The sequence below is a fragment of the Neophocaena asiaeorientalis genome, unplaced genomic scaffold, assembly GCF_003031525.2.
Source record: "Neophocaena asiaeorientalis asiaeorientalis breed wild unplaced genomic scaffold, Neophocaena_asiaeorientalis_V1.1 scaffold373, whole genome shotgun sequence".
Taxonomy (NCBI): domain Eukaryota; kingdom Metazoa; phylum Chordata; class Mammalia; order Artiodactyla; family Phocoenidae; genus Neophocaena; species Neophocaena asiaeorientalis.
In genome coordinates, this window is record NW_020172993.1 from 1,385,209 (window position 1) to 1,405,370 (window position 20,162).

At 41.5% G+C, this 20,162-nt stretch overlaps 1 protein-coding gene across 1 annotated transcript in view; it reads right to left on the reverse strand.

Moving 5' to 3' along the window:
• AMPH (amphiphysin) overlaps positions 1-20,162 on the reverse strand; it is a 104,616-nt gene that overhangs the window by 23,230 nt on the left and 61,224 nt on the right. Inside the window, exons 11-16 of the mRNA XM_024742253.1 lie at positions 19,120-19,236; positions 15,213-15,236; positions 13,224-13,247; positions 10,430-10,462; positions 6,337-6,387; positions 1,480-1,605 (exon numbers count right to left, since the gene is read on the reverse strand). Of these exons, the coding sequence (XP_024598021.1) occupies positions 1,480-1,605; positions 6,337-6,387; positions 10,430-10,462; positions 13,224-13,247; positions 15,213-15,236; positions 19,120-19,236 (375 nt within the window). The remainder of the gene's footprint in view (positions 1-1,479; positions 1,606-6,336; positions 6,388-10,429; positions 10,463-13,223; positions 13,248-15,212; positions 15,237-19,119; positions 19,237-20,162) is intronic.

Consider the following 20,162-nt stretch of genomic DNA (forward strand, 5'->3'; position numbering starts at 1 on the left):
AATCCCGGACACTGGAGCACAGCACCTCAGCACTTCCCAGTCTACAATCTGTGCAAACAGCCTTTTTAGGAGGGACTCAGTCTAGCAGAACACAGTCTTGTTTTCCTTACAAAACTTGGTCCAACTGTGTACCTTTACATGGAAAATACGATCATTTTTCTTGAGTAATTCTTAATTTGTATTTTGCGTCACTATCTTGCCCTATTATTTATTTTTTCTACTCTGTTAATAAATAATAAATTTGACAGATGACCTACCCTTCTCCCAGTAAAACAACCTAGGGCACTGACAGCAAAAATATAGCTTTTATTTCTCTAGTTATCTCACCTAGGCAATGTTATTTTGGGAATAGGGAGATTGGTCTACCTCTTCTTTTTTTTTTTGCGTTACGTGGGCCTCTCACTGTTGTGGCTTCTCCCGCTGCGGAGCACAGGCTCCGGACGCACAGGCTCAGCGGCCATGGCTCACGGGCCCAGCCGCTCCGCAGCATGTGGGATCTTCCTGGACAGGGGCACGAACCTGCGTCCCCTGCATCGGCAGGCGGACTCTCAACCACTGCGCCACCAGGGAAGCCTGGTCTCTCTCTTTGTACAGATTCTGGGAAGGCTGTAGGGTACCCTGATTGAAATTCTTGAGAGATATTTTAACTGCATTTCATAAGTAAACTATTGTTCACTCTCCCTGGGAAACTTTGGTACACTTCCCTGGTAAATTTTCCTTGGTATCATTCTACACTTTCACGTGTGTTAACTTATCCAATTCAATAGGGTGCATATAGAGCCCATCCCAGTTTTCAATGTGGTGTGGTGTGTGGCTGAAAGGAGCAGGTTAGAGAAGGGTTCCAGGCAGACAAATGAGTCTCCACTCTTGCACAAAATACATCCTCAAGCTCTCTTGTGCTATAACAGCCAGCACCAGACTTGATTTTGAGCAAATGGTTGTTCCCATAGAAGTCTTTATAGATTCAAGGATTTCTAATATAGGATTTCAGTCCCTCCTGGGGCCTTCACCAACCTACAAAACTAATATTGTAAGAAATCAACGTGTAGACACAACCAACAAGGTGATTACCCTTCTGTCTATCATCTGCAGGTTAGTCCCTAATGGAAGGCCCATCTCCAGCCATCACAGGTGGGGCGGAGCATTAACAAGTCTGGTTATCTGTGAGTTATTACAACCTATTGACCATGAATGGGAGAGTTATCAGAAAGAATCAAGGCACCCTTTTTTGAGAACCAAGCCTGTGGCTACATGAGAGCGTAAGAGCAGGTCTCTAGATATCTTCCTTAAAAAAAAAAAAACAATATGCAGTTTCCCTGTCAAAGGAGTAAAGGCCATTTGAACCTGGGGAGCCATGACAGATATGCAGGTGATTTGGTCCAAGTGAAGCATGAATGAGAAGGGAGAAATGGGATGATGAGATGAGCACAGCTAATGGCAGGGGAGGCGGGGGGAGGGTGGAAGGGAGGTGGCGCTCACCTCTGCCCCCTCCACTAGCTCCTCAGCCTGGGTGTCAAGTCCAAGGTCCAGCCCGGCAGCAGGTGGTACAGCAGCGGGCGGCTCCTCTGCTTTCGGCTCTGTGGGCGGAGCCTGTTCAGGTTCAGCCTTTGATGGTTTGAGGATTAGAGGAAAAAGATTCAACAAGTGAATAGATAACATGACGGAATACTGGACAATTACGATTTTCTTCGTCATCCTACAGGCAATTAGCTTCATTAAATCTGTGCTGGAAAAAACCCGCACATTAGGCATGATGGGTCTTTACACAACTGAAAAGTCTAGGAATAAACTCTTATTAAGCTTCACATTACCATCACCAAGCACTGTTATATCCCTTGAAGTTGGGCAGAAAGACTTACCATTTTGGCTACTCATTTTACTTACTTTCAACATTATGAGTATTCACTTCCTTAGGTCACCTATAAGAGATCCTGAAACGGTACTTTCCACTACTGAGCAGAGAGAGGAGAGATCCTAGGAGCTCCCACCTTTGGAAATGGGAAGGAGTAGGGAAGAGCTCACGGAAACACAATTCTGGAACCTCCCCCCTCTGTTGATATGCAATGCAACCAAAAAAATGAGGGGCCATCCCAATATTCAGATCAAAACGCATTAAGGTGCATGAAAAGGTCACTATGAAGTTACCTCGCAACTGCCCCGGCTGGGAGGAGTAGATCCAACCACCTGGCAAGGAGCCACCACAGTCGTAGAGACTTTGCTGCCTTACATTTTGTTCGTTCCCTTATTCCACTTTTCCCTCCAACAAAATCCTTAGCCATCAGTTTTTTGTGTTTTTTTTTCATATAATAAACTGATTCTTTAGGGAACCACAGGCAGTATTCTCTGTGGTACCAATTAGACTATTCTACTTGTGTGGATAAGAGTGAGGTCTTTTCTTCCCACTGTGACCCCTACACACAGACACCCTCCTGATTCCAATTATATGCTGAATCAAGCCTCTGGCCTCTCTTACCTCCAGATTTTTTGAGTTTTAAAATTAGCATGATTAAATAACAACAGGCTATGAAAAACAGCACAGCCAATGCAAGTTACCACGGCTACTGAAATTGTTTCCTCTCTTTTGATTTATAGATTAATGTAAACACACTATTTAGCATGACTATTTCACTAAATGGATGGCCACTGTAGGGCACTTTAAGATCATTTTCTATTAGGGCATTTAAACCATAAGAAAGTTTAAAAGCGTTTTCCTAGAGGAGTCCGGAGTCTCCAATAAATACTTCCTTTGGAGGAATCAGTAACTTCCGTCAGACATTCCGTCGCCATAAGACATCAAAAGCCATCTCTAGCTCTCCCATATGTCCAGCGAAGCTGGTGCACATGGCAAGACTGCATGGGGAAGTTATGCTGAGATTATAGAAAATAATGATAGCCTGTTGTTGGATAAATACGCAAAATATTTGTCTTGTGCCTCCACCAAAACCTCCACTGTGATGCATACCAAGGTCATACCACCCTTCTCTTGAAAGGGCTTCATAAAATGAAAGGACACTTAGGGAGATAAATGTACAGAGGTTTGATATTTTTATGGGCTTTTATAAACTTTAAGGGGTGATCAGACACAGTTTTTAAGAAAGAATGAGATAAAATTCACTCTCATCTACTCTCAGGAGTCCTTTACGGGGAAAGATTTCACTTGTATTGTTCAAAAGGAATTATCTTCATAATGCACTGAGTTTTCCTTGCAGCAAAGAGCTACTGTAAGCTCTCAGGGTATGATCTAACCATTTTGGAAGTCGAGGTGATTTGCTATGAGAGAATGGTATCAGATGACCTACACAACAAGGATAGGAAGGGTAATTTGACGAAGAGCAAGAAACCCATAGGCTGATGGCTGTCCCCCTGCGAGCTGAGTTTGCAATGGAGGATGAGGGGTCAAGAGAAGTTTCAAAACGTGTATCAAATAAATATATCTGTGCACATTAAGAAAAAACCCAGAAAACCAAACACAGAGATAACTTAAAATGAAAACATATTTGCATCAGAGGCTGGATTTCTTGGAAGTGCGAGGAAATTCTGAAGTTTTACATACGGCGAGAATAACTAGGGTGATTTCATGAATAAGTCCAATGGCGTCTCCTTGCTGAGGTCAGACAATGACTCAATGGAAGCAAACTATGAAGGGGAGGAGAGACGGGTTATGTCCCATGAGTCACAACATTTTTCTCTATTTATAATATCACACTGAATATTATAATATAGCATTACACACTTAACAACTTAAATTCTAGGGGGACAAATAGAACTCACTGAATGATGAGTAAGGCTGAAGCGTGACAGCATGTTTGCACATAAAATCAGCTACTCAACTCTGGAAACAGAAACCACTTTCCTAATTCTTCTAAGATAATGTAAAATTGAAAATGTTTTGTCAAGATAGAAAGAAAAACAAAGGTAACTTGTGAACAACATCTTGTAGAAAGATCTCAGAGTAGTCCTGTAGGAATTGTGCCCTGTTTCAACCACTTTTTTTTCTATAAGAAGCCTCCCTTGACAAGCATTGCAAGTGGGTTGATACCATGCCATATCCATCTGGGAGCGCTGGTAAGGACTTGCTATTGTTTGCTGGAGTAGAGACCATTACACATTCAGAGGAGAGGTATACTCTATATTTATTACTGACAGCAGGACGCCACAATGGTTTAACTCTGAGACTCAGAAATGGAATTCTTGTTTTAGAACAAAACGAGTACTGTAACTTTGGTGCACATTTTCCGGCATCCTCTGTGATAAGCTAGAAAGACGGTCAATGCAGAGGAAGAAGAGATGGGTTGGGAGAGTGGAGTTAAGGGTCTAGTCACATTCCAATATGGCGACTACCTTATGATCCTGCTTCTCCAAACTGGGGAGAGCTAATTTAGTGAGAACTTCAAAGGGTCATGAAGGCAACCCTGAGCCCAGGGCAGGGTCTGCAGATTCAAAAAGGTTTAAACTTGTACACAAGGGATGTCCCGTGGGGCCATAAGATGCAGACTGTGGAGATGTGCAGTTGACTACCAACTGCAGCCTCCACCTTGCTCAGATCAGTCAATGAACCCACGTTGGGACACCGCCCTGCTCCCGGGAAGATCCCATATAATCACAGCTCAGTGGGAGAGGGTCACTGTGACTCCTAGTTCCCCACAGGGCAACCCTAGCAGCATCTACAATGCTGGGAATGACGAAGCTAAGCTCCCCAATGGAAAGAAGGTGCAAGAAGTCTGCTTCAGAGAACACATATAAAGAGAAGGGGAGGGCAGGCAATGGAAGCTCCTAGAACCAGCTGTAGGTGGTAGAGAGATGTTCAGAGAAACTTAAAAACCACTGGATTCTGTGCCAGGAATTTGCAACAGTAATAGATGTGAATTTAATGATGACGCATTGCCTTTTCGTTTATACCAGGGTCCCTCCGTTTTTCTTAACCCATTCTCAACTGATAATTAAAAATCTCATCCTCCAGCACCAATATAACCTTTACTCCATCAGCACCCCAGACTGAAAACCACCAATGACCATGAAATGGAGGTCTCTCTGGCTCCGTTATTAACATCAATATAATCTGAATTTTAAACATTTAAATCTTTATTTGCAGGCCTCACAGGCTCCACCTTTTTATCTGGTTACCCAAAAGGCAAAAATACAACCACCTCTGGACAAGGTGCTAGAGAAACACTTGCCTTTGAAAAATATCAAATTAGTTTGGAAGCTCCAAACTTCCCGGAGCAGAAATCCTTACTTAGAAGTGAAATCATCTGGAGGGAAAAATTCCTTCTCCTTAAACCCAATTCTAAGTTTCCCAAATGAAAGCCAGAAGCTGGGATAATCCTGTTCCACTCCCATGGGAAAAGCAGTGTGCTACACATAACCATGAACTAATCCTCAAAGGGCCCAAATCCTCTGTAGTGTAGCACTGGGAAGCTCTCAGTGGTGTCACTCAAGGTCTCTTCATTCAACTTTACGAGTAAGCTGCTGCTAAAAACGTTTCCCATGATAACTGAGTTTGTAAGAATCTCCTCTAACCCCCAGAGTTACCCTTCTGCCTCCTCACTCCCCAGCTAAGCTATTCTCTCATCTCATTTGACAGCAAAGTAGGAATCCTACCTCTACTGTGCATTACTTCCTTTTACAACTCACAAAATGAAGGGAGGACATGAGAAATGAGGTAGCTTCAGGTTCAAGGAAAAGCAAGGATCTACTTTCAAGCATGAATTCTCGAGGCAATTTCATCGTCAGTCCCGAAGCATAAGGTACAGTCACTCAGAAACACCCATGTACAGGTTCGTTCCCTGGTCTGGGAAGATCCCACATGCTGGGAAGCAACTAAGCCTGTGCGCCACAACTACTGAGCCTGCGCTCTTTACCCGCGAGCCACAACTACTGAGCCCGCGTGCCTAGAGCCCGTGCTCCGCAACAAGAGAAGCCACCGCAATGAGAAGCCCGCATACCGCAACGAAGAGTAGCACCTGCTCACCGCAACTAGAGAAAGCCCGCACGCAGCAACGAAGACCCAACACAGCCAGATAAATAAATTTACTTTTATAATTAAAAAAAAAAAAAAGAAACACCCATGTCCTTGATGGATAGACTGTGTTCCACTGAAGCCCGTAATTAAGAGACTGATTTTTGCTGGGATCACTGTGCCTTTATAAATAGAAGTAACCACATTCAAAGTCACACTGAGATTTTTCAGAAGCTCTCCTTCTCATTTTCTAGAAAAGAGGGGGCTACAGAAACCACACTCTGGATTTCAAGCTCTAAATAACCTACAAAGATCAACCTTGGATCATTTGGTGGTAACTAACAACATCCCCAAAACACAAACCAAAATCAGCTTACCAAGTTACAGATCATATTCTGGTCTGTCTGCATTGTGAATAATGTAGTGTCCTGTGGCTGAAAATTGGGAATAAAGTAGAATATTCAAAATTATTAGGGTTTCAGGTAATTTGCCAAAAAAAAAACAACAAAGGTATCATATAAATTAGCTCGCATGAATTGTGTCAACAAATACATTATAAAGTTTTTTTAGTCTCTTTTTATTTTAAATCAGAAAAGCAAAACATGCAGAGATAATTTTTTGCCAGCAGTTATTCTAAATAGAAACCTGAGCTAGCAGAATTCAACGATCTGATGAGAGACATTATGTAAAGGGCAGTGTCTTCAGAGGCATCTTTGGTCTGCAGCTTCTCCTCTGGACATCAACATCAAGTTAGAATTTAATGGATCTAAGCTACAAATTTAAACGTTTTAAAATGTTGGAACCTTAATCTTACTATTTCACTGAAGTGTGACTTCTATGAGTTAATTATGAGCCATAACTTAAAAACTGTATACAGTATATTCATTCAAGATACGAATCCTAAAAAAATCAAGGTGGAGGAAATCTCAGGGAACAGTGATCTCTAGGAGAATCTTCATCAGGTAGCCAGACTTATACCCTCCAAACAGGAGACTGAAAGAATCTTTCCTGGGTAATCTGACCAAAGAAATCCCGAAAGAATTAAACATCAATGGTTCCCCAACAGAAAAGATGAGCCAGTGACATTAGGTTAAAGATGGTGGATTGAACACAGGCAATTACCTCCAGAATCCAAACTAAATAACAATAAGAAAATTAATTTTTAAAGGCATAAACCCATAAGGGTAAAAAGAATGGGAACAAAAACAACATCAACAAAATTCTGAAACTGAAAAGCAAATGAATGAACAGTAGGTAACTTGGGGAACCAAAAACATCTGTACCTTAAGTTGATGTAAGAAATGCCAAAAAGCAAGCCAATTTATTACTCATAAATCCCAATGGATCAAGAATTAGAAAGATGGGGACCACAGGAAATGGAAGTTAGGATGCTGCTAAAGACAGAGGAACTGGTTGGAAGTCTATTAAAAAGTACTTGGACCTGGAGACACTCTCATCTACCTGAAAACCAAGCAATACCCTTTCCACCCCCGACTTGAGATTTTCAGAGGCTGAAACAGAGGGTCTCTGGACTGGGGGACACACAGGCATGTTAGGAAAGCAGCAGAATTAAATGAAAATTTACATAATAAATATTTAGACATGGGCTCCTCCTCTCCCAACTTCTTCCCCATTCAACTCCCATTACACTGGCAGCCAGGCTTGTACCCCTGCACCCCTGCACATACCCAGACAGGAGACCAGAAGAGTCTTCCCAGGGAAATATGACCAGCTCAAGAAAAAAAAAAAAAGCCTAAAGAATCTGACACTAGGAATTCCTCAACAGGAAAGATAATCCTACAACAGAATCCTACAACAATACCCATAGTCAATGAGCTCTACCTACTTGTACAAGTCTCTCAGCTTTTCAGTGTCCCCCTCTTATTAAATATGAGAAGACAGCCAAGATTAACAAACATTTAAGAAAAGTTTCAAATATTAAAGGGAGACCGAATAGGTTTTAAAAAGTGGGAGAAACAAAGACTTTACAGGGGGGAAAAGACCTTTGACAATTATTATTATTAATACAGTTGGAAGTATAATGGAAGATGCTGTATTCATGACACAAGAAGAGGATGTTGTTATTAAAAACCAAATATTCAGTAAACAAAAAGAGCTCTTGGAAATTAAAAATATATATAGAAGTGAAAAATCTGTTGGAAGAGTCGGAAAGCAGAGAGAGAGAAAAGGGAAAAGCAAAGAAAAAGAATTAATTAGAAGACAAGCTCAAGAAGCCAGCATATGAAAAAGAGAAGGGTTACAGAATGAGAAAACAAAAGAAAGCAAAAGAAATCATCAGTAAGAAAAATTTCCCCAAACTGAAAGACACACAGTCGTTAGATTACAAGGGCCCAGTACAATGTATGAAAATAGACTCAGAACACAGTACATCATTGTAAAATCCTAGAATCACTGGGGTATAAAGATTACACAGACTTCCACAGAGAAAGAGAAAAAGAAGGTGGGAGGGGTACATAAGGGGGCAGAGAGAGAGAGAGAGAGAAAGAGAGAGGGTTTCTTACAAAAGATCAAGAATCAAAATGACAATTTCTCAGTGGCAAGGCTAGGAGGTAGAATCGGGTGGAGCAATGGCTCCAAAATTCTAAAGGATAACAGTTTACAACTTGTAATATAATATCCAAACTTACAGTCCATTATGTACATGGGAACAAAATTATTTTCAAACAGAGAAGGTCACAAATACATGCTGCTTGTGCACACCTTTCTCAGCAAGCTACTGGAGGATGTGCTCTACCCAAATGAGGAATTTAGCCCCAAATGAGGACAATTTGTGTCCTGAAAAGAGTGGATGGACAGAAGACAGGTAAGGCAATCCCCACAGTAGACGTGATGGGAGACCCTGTGATAATAGCCGTAGCAGCAAGTCGTAGCCATGGAATCCCCAGGTCAGACTGGAGCCATCCAGAAGGAGAGCTTCAACCTTCAGGAGGATGAAACTTAAAGAATGTTTAATGTTTTAAACAAAACGAGAGGAGATTTCTGTAACTACAGAGTATGGGGTTGAATCAGTAATAAGTACCTAGAAAACTAAGCAAACAAACCAACATGCTAACAAACAAGAGCCTACAATTATTTCCTCAAAGGAAAACAAAACGTTGGCATAAACGGAAATGTAAACTTCATGACTTGAGCACTAAGAGCGTCTATAGCATCGTGATAATACCACCACTGATTGGCTGGCTGGCTATGACATCAGTGGAAGGACGGGAAGCAGAGACAGATGTGAACTGTGGCCACAGCAGGTTGAAAGCGCTTTAAGTCCTCATCTTCCAGAGAGATCAGTCCATAGCTAATGCTTCGGAAATCAAGAAGGAGCATTAGAAGAAAGTCATGCACACATATGGGGGTGAAATCAGAGAATCTGCTACAAGGTGTGAAAGTATTTTCCTCTAAGAAGCAGGAAATCAGGGGATGTAAGATGGTCTGAAGTTTTTAAATTAAAAAAAAAAACCTTATAAAATGTTGTTACTCTTTAAACTATGTGCATTTATAAGTGATAAATACAAACTTAAAAAATAAGAAATGAATTCTCATGACCCGATCTTTCAAAGGAGTTCTTTTCTATCGAAGAGACATGTTACCATCTCTCTGTGCGTTTGTGTGTTATCTGTATTTGGGTGTAGGTGTGCGAGTCAGTGGGTTTTCTCTTTTTATAGGTAACATGGGGGAAAGCAGTCAAACTTTTAAATGGAGAAATTCTGAATGTTAAAATTCAAAATTGTTCATGTCTAATATTCTGAGACAAAGCACTCATCACAGACAAGCAGATATCTGAAGTCTCCCTTGAAGAGGTTTTCAGAACTTATTCCATGAACTTGACAGCCACGTGGCCTGCCTTTCACATGGGTTACACCGTCCATCTGTTGGGACATATACAGTGAATGGGACAGTCCACTGTGTGGCACGTCTTATTGGCCAGAGCCAACCTACAGTTTCTGATCTTCCAGTGGCTCCTTCCTGAAGAACCATTGAAGAAATAAGGTTCCGCGTAGTACGACTCTTAGATAAATATTTAGAAGGAGGCTCCTAAAAATCTCTTATATTGTCTAAAGATCCATCTCATTAGTTCAAAACAATCCTATCTCCTCTTTTCCAACAGCTGAACCTAGGAGATCTCTCAGATAAAGACAACTTCTAATTTCTAGTGGAGGCATCATCAGAATTCCGTGGTAGAGCTAATCATATTAACAATAGCTAACTAGAGTCAAGGAGCACTTAGTATGTGCTAGGCTGCTGGGCTAAAACTCTACGTTCACATTTCATTTAATCCTCACAACAGCCCTGCAACATTGCTCCTATTACTGTCTCCATTACTGAATTCACAAGAAGTGGGCTCAAATTTTATGCTGACGTACTTAAACATTATGCTATCCCAGCAAGCAGAGGTCTACATTTTCAGACCCGCATCATTCTCAACAGATGGATTTTGCCAGCAAATTGATTTCTTACCTGGGTGAATCCATTAAATGGACCTCCGGAAGCCTAAACAGAAATGGGAATCAGAGTACGTTATTTTTTTCATTACTTTTGTAGGATTGGTAAATGTCTATTAGACAAGTGGGAAAGTAAGGACCACTGCAAATTTTAAAATAATACAAAAGGCTTCTGTGCATGCAAAGGCTTAGGAAATGGAAAAGGCCACATTGTATTATTTTAAATAGGCTGACAAAAAAAAGAACAACATTATTTTTACAATTATTGCTGGTATATGGCTCAGGGTTAACCAAAGCCCACTTTCTCAATAATGAGAACATGATTCCAGACAAGAGCCATGAGTGGTTAAATAGCTCGTTTTTTTAGCCATCTATAGAATCTGGAAGCATTTCCAGTATTTCTCTAAATACATCATTTTGATGAACAGCTATTAGGAGATTTTATAGCTTCCATGGGCCTGGGTAGAAACATTTCATGTGTTTTTACGGGGGTGGTACCACTTTGGGAACAGTAAACCTGTCTGTTTTATATATTTTAGTGCTTGAACAATAAAAATGAAAGTAGAAAGAATAAATACAGTAAATAGGATGGTAAAGTAGACACTCATTAGTTTCCAACACCACCATTCTGCTTTTTGTGTTGTTGTTCCGGGGGATTTTTGTTTGTTTTGTCAACCTATTTTGTGTTTGGTTTGCACAGATTTCAGGAGGTACATGACAATCTGTCAAGGAGATGAGCAGATCTTGGAGAAGATAGTGATGGATGATGAAGTCGGTGAGAAACATTAGGAAAAACAGAACCTACAGAAGTCTTTGGCTAGTCTATACTACATACTGGGGTAAGTACCTCTTCTTTATCAGCCTCTATTTCTTGGTACAACAATCCATATCTCTGGTTAGCAATTTCATCTTCAGATAAATCTGAGTTGTTGGTGTCATTGTCTTGGGGACTAGTGGAACTCTCGGTGCTAACATTCTGGCAGGTTCCCACAACCAATGGTCTAGCTATCTCTTGAGTCTGTTCCCCACATACCTCTGCTAGTAAGTCCATCTCCAGCCCTTTCTTGCTCCCAACTGTGTCTAAATGTTCCCAGCAATTATCTAAGCCTCCCATATCTCTGATAGACCAGTGGTTAATAGAATCAAGGTAACTGGCAAATCCACTTGCTTGGCCAACTGGTATACCAGAGAATTCCAATATATCCGTATTATTCACTGCTGAATCCAAGTTTGGCTGCCAGATTTGACCTGGATCTGTCCCCCAAGAGTCTGGTTTTGCAATTTTTGGCAAGTTAATGGTATGGCTACAGTTCCCAGTCACTGTACTTTCAGGTTCCTCTATTAATGAATCTTCAGCCTTACACAAACACCAATCTCTTCTGTTTGCATTAGTTCCCAGAGCATAATTAAGATCTGTCCTAGACTGAGCTGCTGCTTCACGTTTTATCGATAAAACAACAGACTGATTTCCATCTCTGTTACTTCCAGGCGCATGTAACACAGCCTCACACTGCATCTCTTCAGCATATGCACTGCCCTGTGCTGAGTGATACATTTTATCATGGTTAAGAGGGTCGATTAAATTTCTCTTTATGTTTTTTCCAGCTAAGAACCATTCCTCTGTGCTGGCATCTTCAGGATTAGACACAGAGTCAGTATGGAGAGGCAGATTCAAAATATCTGTGTGATTGGCAGGGTTAGCTCCAGATCCCTCTATAATTTCACAATTATTTATTACTACTTGAATCCCTTCATCTAGCCCTTGGTCTCTGTCACTCAACTCATCTGCTCTGTCTACACTTTCCACGTCTTTTTCTAATATGTCAGTTTTCTCAAGATACTTTTCATTGGTCTTTACACTTTCCTTATACCCAGCACTTAGATCTTTCCTAGTTCCCTCTTCATTGCTTTTTAAGGTCTCCTGGTCTTGCTTTCCTACTGTCTTAAAAAGATCTACTACTCTGTTTCCCGTACATCCTCTCTCTTCAAATTCCTCCGTCCCTTCTAGGGCCTTGACACCAGTAGCTCCAGCCTCTACCTTTGCATATGTCTCCACACCTGCCCAGACAGAATCTTCTATCTTCTGTTTTCCTTCTTCTTCTTCTGACTTTTTAACATCTTCTTGACTTTCTTTGACCAGGCCACCAGTTTCCATGGCTGGTATCTCTGAGTCAGGTAGATCGCAAGGATGCTCCATCTCCAAACAAGCAGCACCAGGCATGGGATTTGGGGGCATTTGTTCTTCTTCACATGGAGCGGCTGGCCCCAGAACATGCTCACCCTGTCCAGCTACAGTGTGCCAGCCAGCAGCAGGAAGTATTCCGGTGGAAAATCTCAGTTCCTGCTCTGCTTTGGAGAGACATGCAGAGTCTTCCTGCGACCCACCCTGGGTAATTTCCTGGCTGACACTGTCTGTACTAGCATCAGGGCCCCAAATAATTGCACCTAAATCAATCTGAGATCTTTGAATTTCTTCGGTCAACCCACTGTCTGGGGGTTCCTCCATGATCAGGTTACACAGCGAAAGACTTTTTGAAGAATCAGTCTTTAGAGTGTGCAGAAAAGCAAAGGAAAAAAAAAAACATAAGATGAAATAGATCATGGTAAGATCTGATGAAAAACACAAAGCTCTTCAGTAGGGTAGCACCAGTTACACAAAGCTAGAAAGTATTTAAATTAAATGGTTTAAGGCTAAATCTGTGACTAACAATGCCATGAGAAAAAAAAAAAGCTCATTCTAGATAATATACCACATATACAATGCATACTAAATACCAAAATAATCCAGAATTTTCTGGATATTTACCTACCGGTTGTACCAGATCAGTGCTTGTCTATATGAGTAAAAAAAAAAAAGAAGAAGAAATAAGCATAATCATAAGGCAAGAGACGAAAATTCCGTAGCACATTAAAATCCCAGGCTGTCCAGAGTCAACATACTGCTGAAGACTTGGGCTTTTATTGGTTTGATATTAAGTTTTGCAACTTGTTTTATAATAGGAATGAGTTTTATTCCACTATTGCTAAGACTACACAACTGAAACATGAAAAATGCCTCTGTCATTTACAAGGACGTTTTATGGCTATTACATGACTTTTGCTTTAGCAGACTCTGAAATGAAAAGTTTCAAATGAAGAAGCAAGCCTGAGGACACCAGAGCAAGATCAAGGATGAGCAGCCACAGAATCACACAGCATCGTGTGCTCTGATACGGTGTCAGAATAAAATCTTTCCCAAACTCATCCTGCCCTTGGTTCTGCCTTTGAGGTGGTGTTTGCATGGAAGATGATCCGACAGACTAACCACTCTGCCTGCCTGGAGGATTTTCCTCTTGTTCTCCCCGCAACCTAGAAGACTTGTCTGCACACAAAGAAATAACACTGAGGAGATAAGATCAAGAAATGTCAGCTATTATGCCCAGGGAGCTTCCGTCTTACAATCTTGTCATCATTACCATTCCTAGCAGGTCTGTCCTCTGAATTAGTCAGTGTTCCTTCTAGATGGTACTTTTATCCTCTCTATACCCTTCCCAGCTAGGGAAGGTAAGGTGTGTAATAGCTCCAACTAAACATATGAAATATTGGAATAACCAAAATTAGCGATGTCCTCTTAATCTTTAAAAAAAATTAACACAAAGTTGAGGCTAGAATTTTCCAGTGTTCTGAATGTCAATCCATGTATCCCTTTTTGCGAATATCCAAGTAAAACCAGCTCCCTAGAAAAGATGTTTTCGTTCAACATTTTTTAGCTCTTCTCTTGAGAACTTTCCACGATGCTTTAAGCTCCTGTGGAAGGGAAGGGGACAGTCATCTTTCTCTTTTAAGGGAAGAAAGTAGCAATGTCACCTCAAAAGACCAGGCTCATGAATAGTTAAATCTACCCAACTTTCCTGTTGCTGTCCCACTAAAAAAGAAGAAAATGTGAACTCAAGTTGATTTCTTAAGACCATGTGACCAAGGGCTTCTCTAAGAAAGGGGCAGACCATGGCCCTACCCCAAGGGATGTGAGGCTCTATGTGGGTGCAGTCATTTTCTTAATTTCACAGATGTCACCACCACAACAGCCTGTTTGTGTTTTATTCTGAAGTCTAAATTCTGGAAGTATTCATCCTTGTACATCAGAGTAGCTGAATACATAACATGAGCAGTAATATCTACCTTGTATTGACACATGCTAGACATTGGGCTAAATATTCTACAAATACTATCTCTAATCCTCACACAACCCTCTGAGGTCAGTGTCATTACCCTTATTTTACAGATGAGAATAACTGAGGCTTAAAGAGTTTTAGTAGAAGTTGCTCAAAGTCATATTGTTGGAAGAACTAGAGTCTAGACTCAAATCCAGGACTGTGTGACTCTGAGGTTCAAATCCTCATTGACTAATAAGCTTCATTGAAAATAATAATGAAAAAATGGTTCCCTGTGTAGAGTAGCTCATCCTTCACATTTTCTCGTCCATACTTTTTGTGTATCCTATAAGCAATAACAAATAAGCACGCCTTCACTACAAACTTTCCTCTGGCCACCGATAATCACAGGAGGATGCATAAAAGGCAAAACACTGAATTACTGCTCACCCAGGAGTCTGGCACTGACATTCTTTTCCTCACCTTTGTTTCCATGTGCAGGTAAATGCTTAGAAATCATGAGGGAGCTGATGATTGTTCTAGGGGACTACATTGTCATCAAAAAACATCTGGGTCTTCTCTCCATCACAGATGAAATAAAATATAACAAGGTTCCCAAATGTCTAGCGATCCAGATACACCAAAATACAGAGTTCTTAGTTCTCTTACCGTCCATAGGTCCCAGGGCAATGTCTGAAAGCAAACAGAGAAACAAAAATACCATTAACAGACAAATCCCCAGCATGTAAAAAACACGGAGGTGACAAAAGTTCTTGAAATAAAATCATAAACATTTCAGAAACACTTAGTAAGGCACTGTCCAACAGAACTTTCTTTGGTGATGAAAATGTTCCATATCTGTGCTGTCCAATACAGCAGCCACTAGTCACATGTGCTACTGAACACTTGAAATGTGCAAGTGGAACAGAACCAAACTTTAAATTTTACATTCTTATATTTAATTTAGATTTAAAATGTCCACATGTGGCTAGTGGCTACCATATTGGATAGCATAGGTCTAGTCAATCTGCTTTTTGTTCTGTGAGTGAAAACTATATCTGAACTGTGATGAATGGGTTTACATTAACACACACACACACACACACACACACACACACACACACACACATTAAAATGAAGTAAACAAGATGTCCAGAAATTAGAGTTTATCACATCTTTGAGGAAATGCAGGTCCTAACCATCGCTAATGCTCTTTCCTCTCCCCACCCCGCCTTACCAAATTCAAGACGATGACCTGTTAATGGTAAATGAATTCCAGAAAAATAGTTCTTCAGTATGTTGAATTAGACGATAACACACAGCTCGATTAATTGGCAATCGTGCCAATTAGCAGGGTGCCCCCTAAGACATGGGTGAATTACACTTACTACTGGCATTTTAATTATGAAGCTTATTGATCCTGGGGAATGAATCCACATGGTTTAAATAACTTCCACTGTGTGGGGAAAGTGGGGAACACTTTCTTATTTCTTTTGTGACTCAGAATTACAGCTAAGACTACCTCCTTTTCTGCTCATGTCTTTGTGACTAGAATAGATCCATGTTTGAGCACTTATTTTGAATCTCTAAATGTGAACAGAAAATTAAGAGAGCCTGGTACTCACATCTGAAGAATAGGACACTTTCCAGACGGGATTATGGATGTCTGGTTTGGGTTCTGTACTACACAGAAGATGGGCCCTGTGGTTGCAGCTGAAACCCCCCCCCACCGCAGTTGGTCCAGACCTCCTCTAATGGTCCCACCCTGCAGCTCTGGGCAGCCTGGTCGGTCTCTGGGTTAGCACCCACTTGTAGAATGACTAAGTGTAGAACAGCTCCACTGAAAGCCAGTTATTGGTACTTGGACTCCTTCTGCACCTTATATGCATTTTCTGATTCTCCAAATGGTTGATGCTTTCTTGCTTCACAGCCCCTTAAGAATCACAGCTCCTAGAAGCTCCTACACATCCCCGCATAACGCAGACAGAACAGGTATTTTCTCCAAAGGAAGGCAGCAACGGGAAACGTGTTTATCACTCCTTCCGATCATGAAAGGATGTGTTAGCTCGTGTGGACACTGCAGAGATCACAAGGTGAGGTGTTCTGTGAGCAGCAAGAACACAAATTAAAACATGGGGTCAGATGGCTAAGATGAGTCCGGATTACAGAGCCTGCCCTACCCCTAGAATGCTATTTAGATCAAGTTTAGCTGTTAGAGTCCAGGTCTGGTTAACTGCATGCACCTATATAAATAGGAGTCAGAATGCATTATTAGTTGAAGATCGAATCACACATTGTAGAGATGAAGTAGCTGTGATTAAGCTGCATATTTATGCTGGGAAATGGCTGAAGTGGATGACTAGTATGAAAGCTGTTGGCCATAAACATCACATGTCTCATCTGCTTGGAATATGGAAATAGATTCTAAAATAACAGCCACTGGGGTCTTGTTCACTATAAATTCGAACTTCACAGAACTTGGCAGCAATTCACAATTTGACTGTATCTGCAAACTGTCTTCACAGATGTCTAATAAAGCAAAACTCTGGATCTCAAAATAAAATAAAATAAAATAAAAAACACGGGGTCAGGCGATGGGGAAGGGAGAGCATTTTGAGTGAAGGGGAGAGAAGGTAGCAGATTCTAACAGCTCTGTGCTTTTTGTTATCTCAGCCTAGACGTTTCTTCTCAGCCAAAGAGGAGAGATGTGGTTAGCGCTGGATCACAGGACAACTCTGCGGTGAGGTGACTCAATTACAGTCACTGGGAAGTCAGAGCAGTTAATCACCTGGCCCGAGGGAAGGATAGAGGGGCACACACAGCTTGCCCTGATGGCAGTAATACATTTCCTCCAGAAACTGAGACCTTTGAAGATATCACCAAGGTTATTTTTTGTTTGTTTGTTGAATTCTGAAAGAATCTCTTAGCCTTAATTTCCATGATTCATGGTTTCTTTTAATCATAAACTGATAGAGAAGAGGTTTCTCTCCTGAGTCAGACTTGCAGAGATCATCACAGCAGCCACTGTGGAAACTTTCTTCCTGCCACTGAAGTAATAAATGTTGGAGGGGAAGGCAGAAGAAGTCCCTTGAATTCTGCTGGCTTTCTATACAATGGGAAAGCTCTGGAAAGGAGCTGTTCTGAATGATACGTACATTCATTTTCCGCTTTGCTTGGCCACCAGGATAGAATCGTCAAACTTGCTGACAATGACTACATCAGCATTTTCCAAAGTGAGTTTTAGAGGCCATTCCCATGAATGTTAAGACCGTTTCATTAAAACAGATTTCTGGGGTCAAACAAAGTTGGGAAACCCTAAGTTAAACAAATCTAAGCAGTTTTTTTAAATTGTAGGACTTCTTGGAGCCCTTAATATTCTAAGGCACATCACGAATATCTTAAAAGGGAATTAATAGAACTTTCTGAAACATTCATCTAAGAGACCCTTTTTTTTTTTTTTTTTTGGCAAAGTACCTTTCCGACTAGTGTCTAATCTACTTAATTGCCTGCTTTATGGATGTCTCAGATTTTTATTTTATTCCAATAGCACAACCTGGAGGCCTGCAGAAATCCAATCACATTCTGGAACAAAATATGGATTAAAGAGGAGTTTTATTTATTGAGGGTCACAGTGAGCTGTCTGTGCCCCAGTGGTTTACTGTATCAGGAAGGCTTCATGACCAGGAAGTTGAGCTGGGTCTCACTTCCTAAGCTGAGTGTTGCAATACACCGTGATTCATTCATTTGAAGCACATTGTAGCATCCTTGGATTTTTCCCAAACTCAAATGTGAGGCCCCGACCACATCGAAACTACTGACATAAACAATTCCCGGGTAGCAAAAATTCTGAGTTAACTTCCTTCCATGAGCAGAGACAACTGTGAAGTAGCTATATTCCAGTGGAATCACCCACAGGTCATGACAGCATCCACCACCAGTATCCCCCTGATAGACAATGAGATCATAGTAACTACTGAAATGGGGAAAATGTTGAGGGGGAGGAAGTCATGAGCAGGGGTAAGCTTGGATAAGCAAGGCCAACTCTGCATCAAGCCATGATCAAGAACACATAGGCCATCATCACCATCATCAAGTTCAGAACTATCAATACTGAAAACGAATTCCTTTTGGGGCAAAATCTCATGGTGATTTGAAACATGCCTTAATTTGCAAAGTATGAGGAAGGAAAGTAGAGAAAACAGTAAGAAGATTAAACCCCAAGCCCAAAGAAACAGTCTTATCTTGGGAAGCCATAAAATGTATCATCCAACCCTGGACACTTCCGAGTACAAATGTGGTTCTGTGGATTACCATTCTGAGATGGATGATTCCTGGCAAACTGGAATGTATGTTATCCCAGCTCTGCGGGTAGAGAAAGCTAATGGTAGGGGAGGTTGAGAATAATTGACAGTGATCAAGTCCTCTTTCTACCCTTCCTTCCCATTAGGAAATATTCATCAACTGAAAAGAAAAGTCAATAGTCACGTGAAAGGGAGAGGGGTCAGCAGAATGCCTTACTGAGCTTGTTAAAGTTTATGAAATATCAGCCCCAAGCATCCAAAAATCCACTTGGTACCTGCGACATCGGTGAGTGGGTTACTCCAGCAGAACCCGCAGAGGGCATGTCGGGCTTGAAAGGATCAAAGTCCAGATCCAACAATGTCTCCTCTTTCTTCACCTCAGGGACTTCATTCTGTTAAAACAAAACAAAACATGCACGAGCTTAAATCTGATCAGACTTCATGATCTATTCCATGTATAACCCTCCAATTTCAGCTGATACCCCAAAGCACGCTTTGATAGTTTACCACTTAGCTGGCTCATCCATGGGCTCCCAGAGTCACTACTTATGTATGATGAGAGGTGAAATAACCACCTCCAGCCAAGTATCACCTAAGATGCTCAGGTACATGGCCCAGGCTCCAGTTCTTATCCTTTGTTCAGCTCCAAGTCCAGGCAACAAAGAGAATATCTGAGAAATGTATCCTAAAGCCACCAAGATCCAAGGAATCTCCTTCTCTGCCAGCTCAGAAAACTCAGGTCAAGATTTACAGAGGAACAAGTAGATAAGATGGGCTAAGGCTTGGACCCGTTACAGTTACCCACTGCTGTGATGCTCCCTAGGAAGCTAAGATTTAAAAAGTAAGGGGGACTTCCCTGGTGGCGCAATGGTTTAGAATCCGCCTGCCAACGCAAGGGACACAGGTTCGAGCCCTGGTCCGGGACGATGCCACATGCCGCAGAGCAACTAAGCCTGTGAGTCACAACTACTGAGCCTGTGCTCTAGAGCCTGTGAGCCACAACGACTGAAGCCCGTGTGCCTAGAGCCCGTGCTCCGCAACAAGAGAAGCCACCACAATGAGAAGCCCGTGCACCGCAACGAAGAGTAGCCCCCGCTGGCCGCAGCTAGAGAAAGCCCACGCGCAGCAACGAAGACCCAACGCAGCCAATAAATAAATAAATTTATTTAAAAAAAAAAAAAAAAGGCAGGGATTGTTGTCTACTGTGATCTCACCCCACCTGCCTCTTCCCCTCAGAGGTGCCCCACCCCTGGTTTCAGTTATCATGTGATCCACTCTTCATCCATAATGCTGTTTGTCCCAACTGTGTTTATGAGGG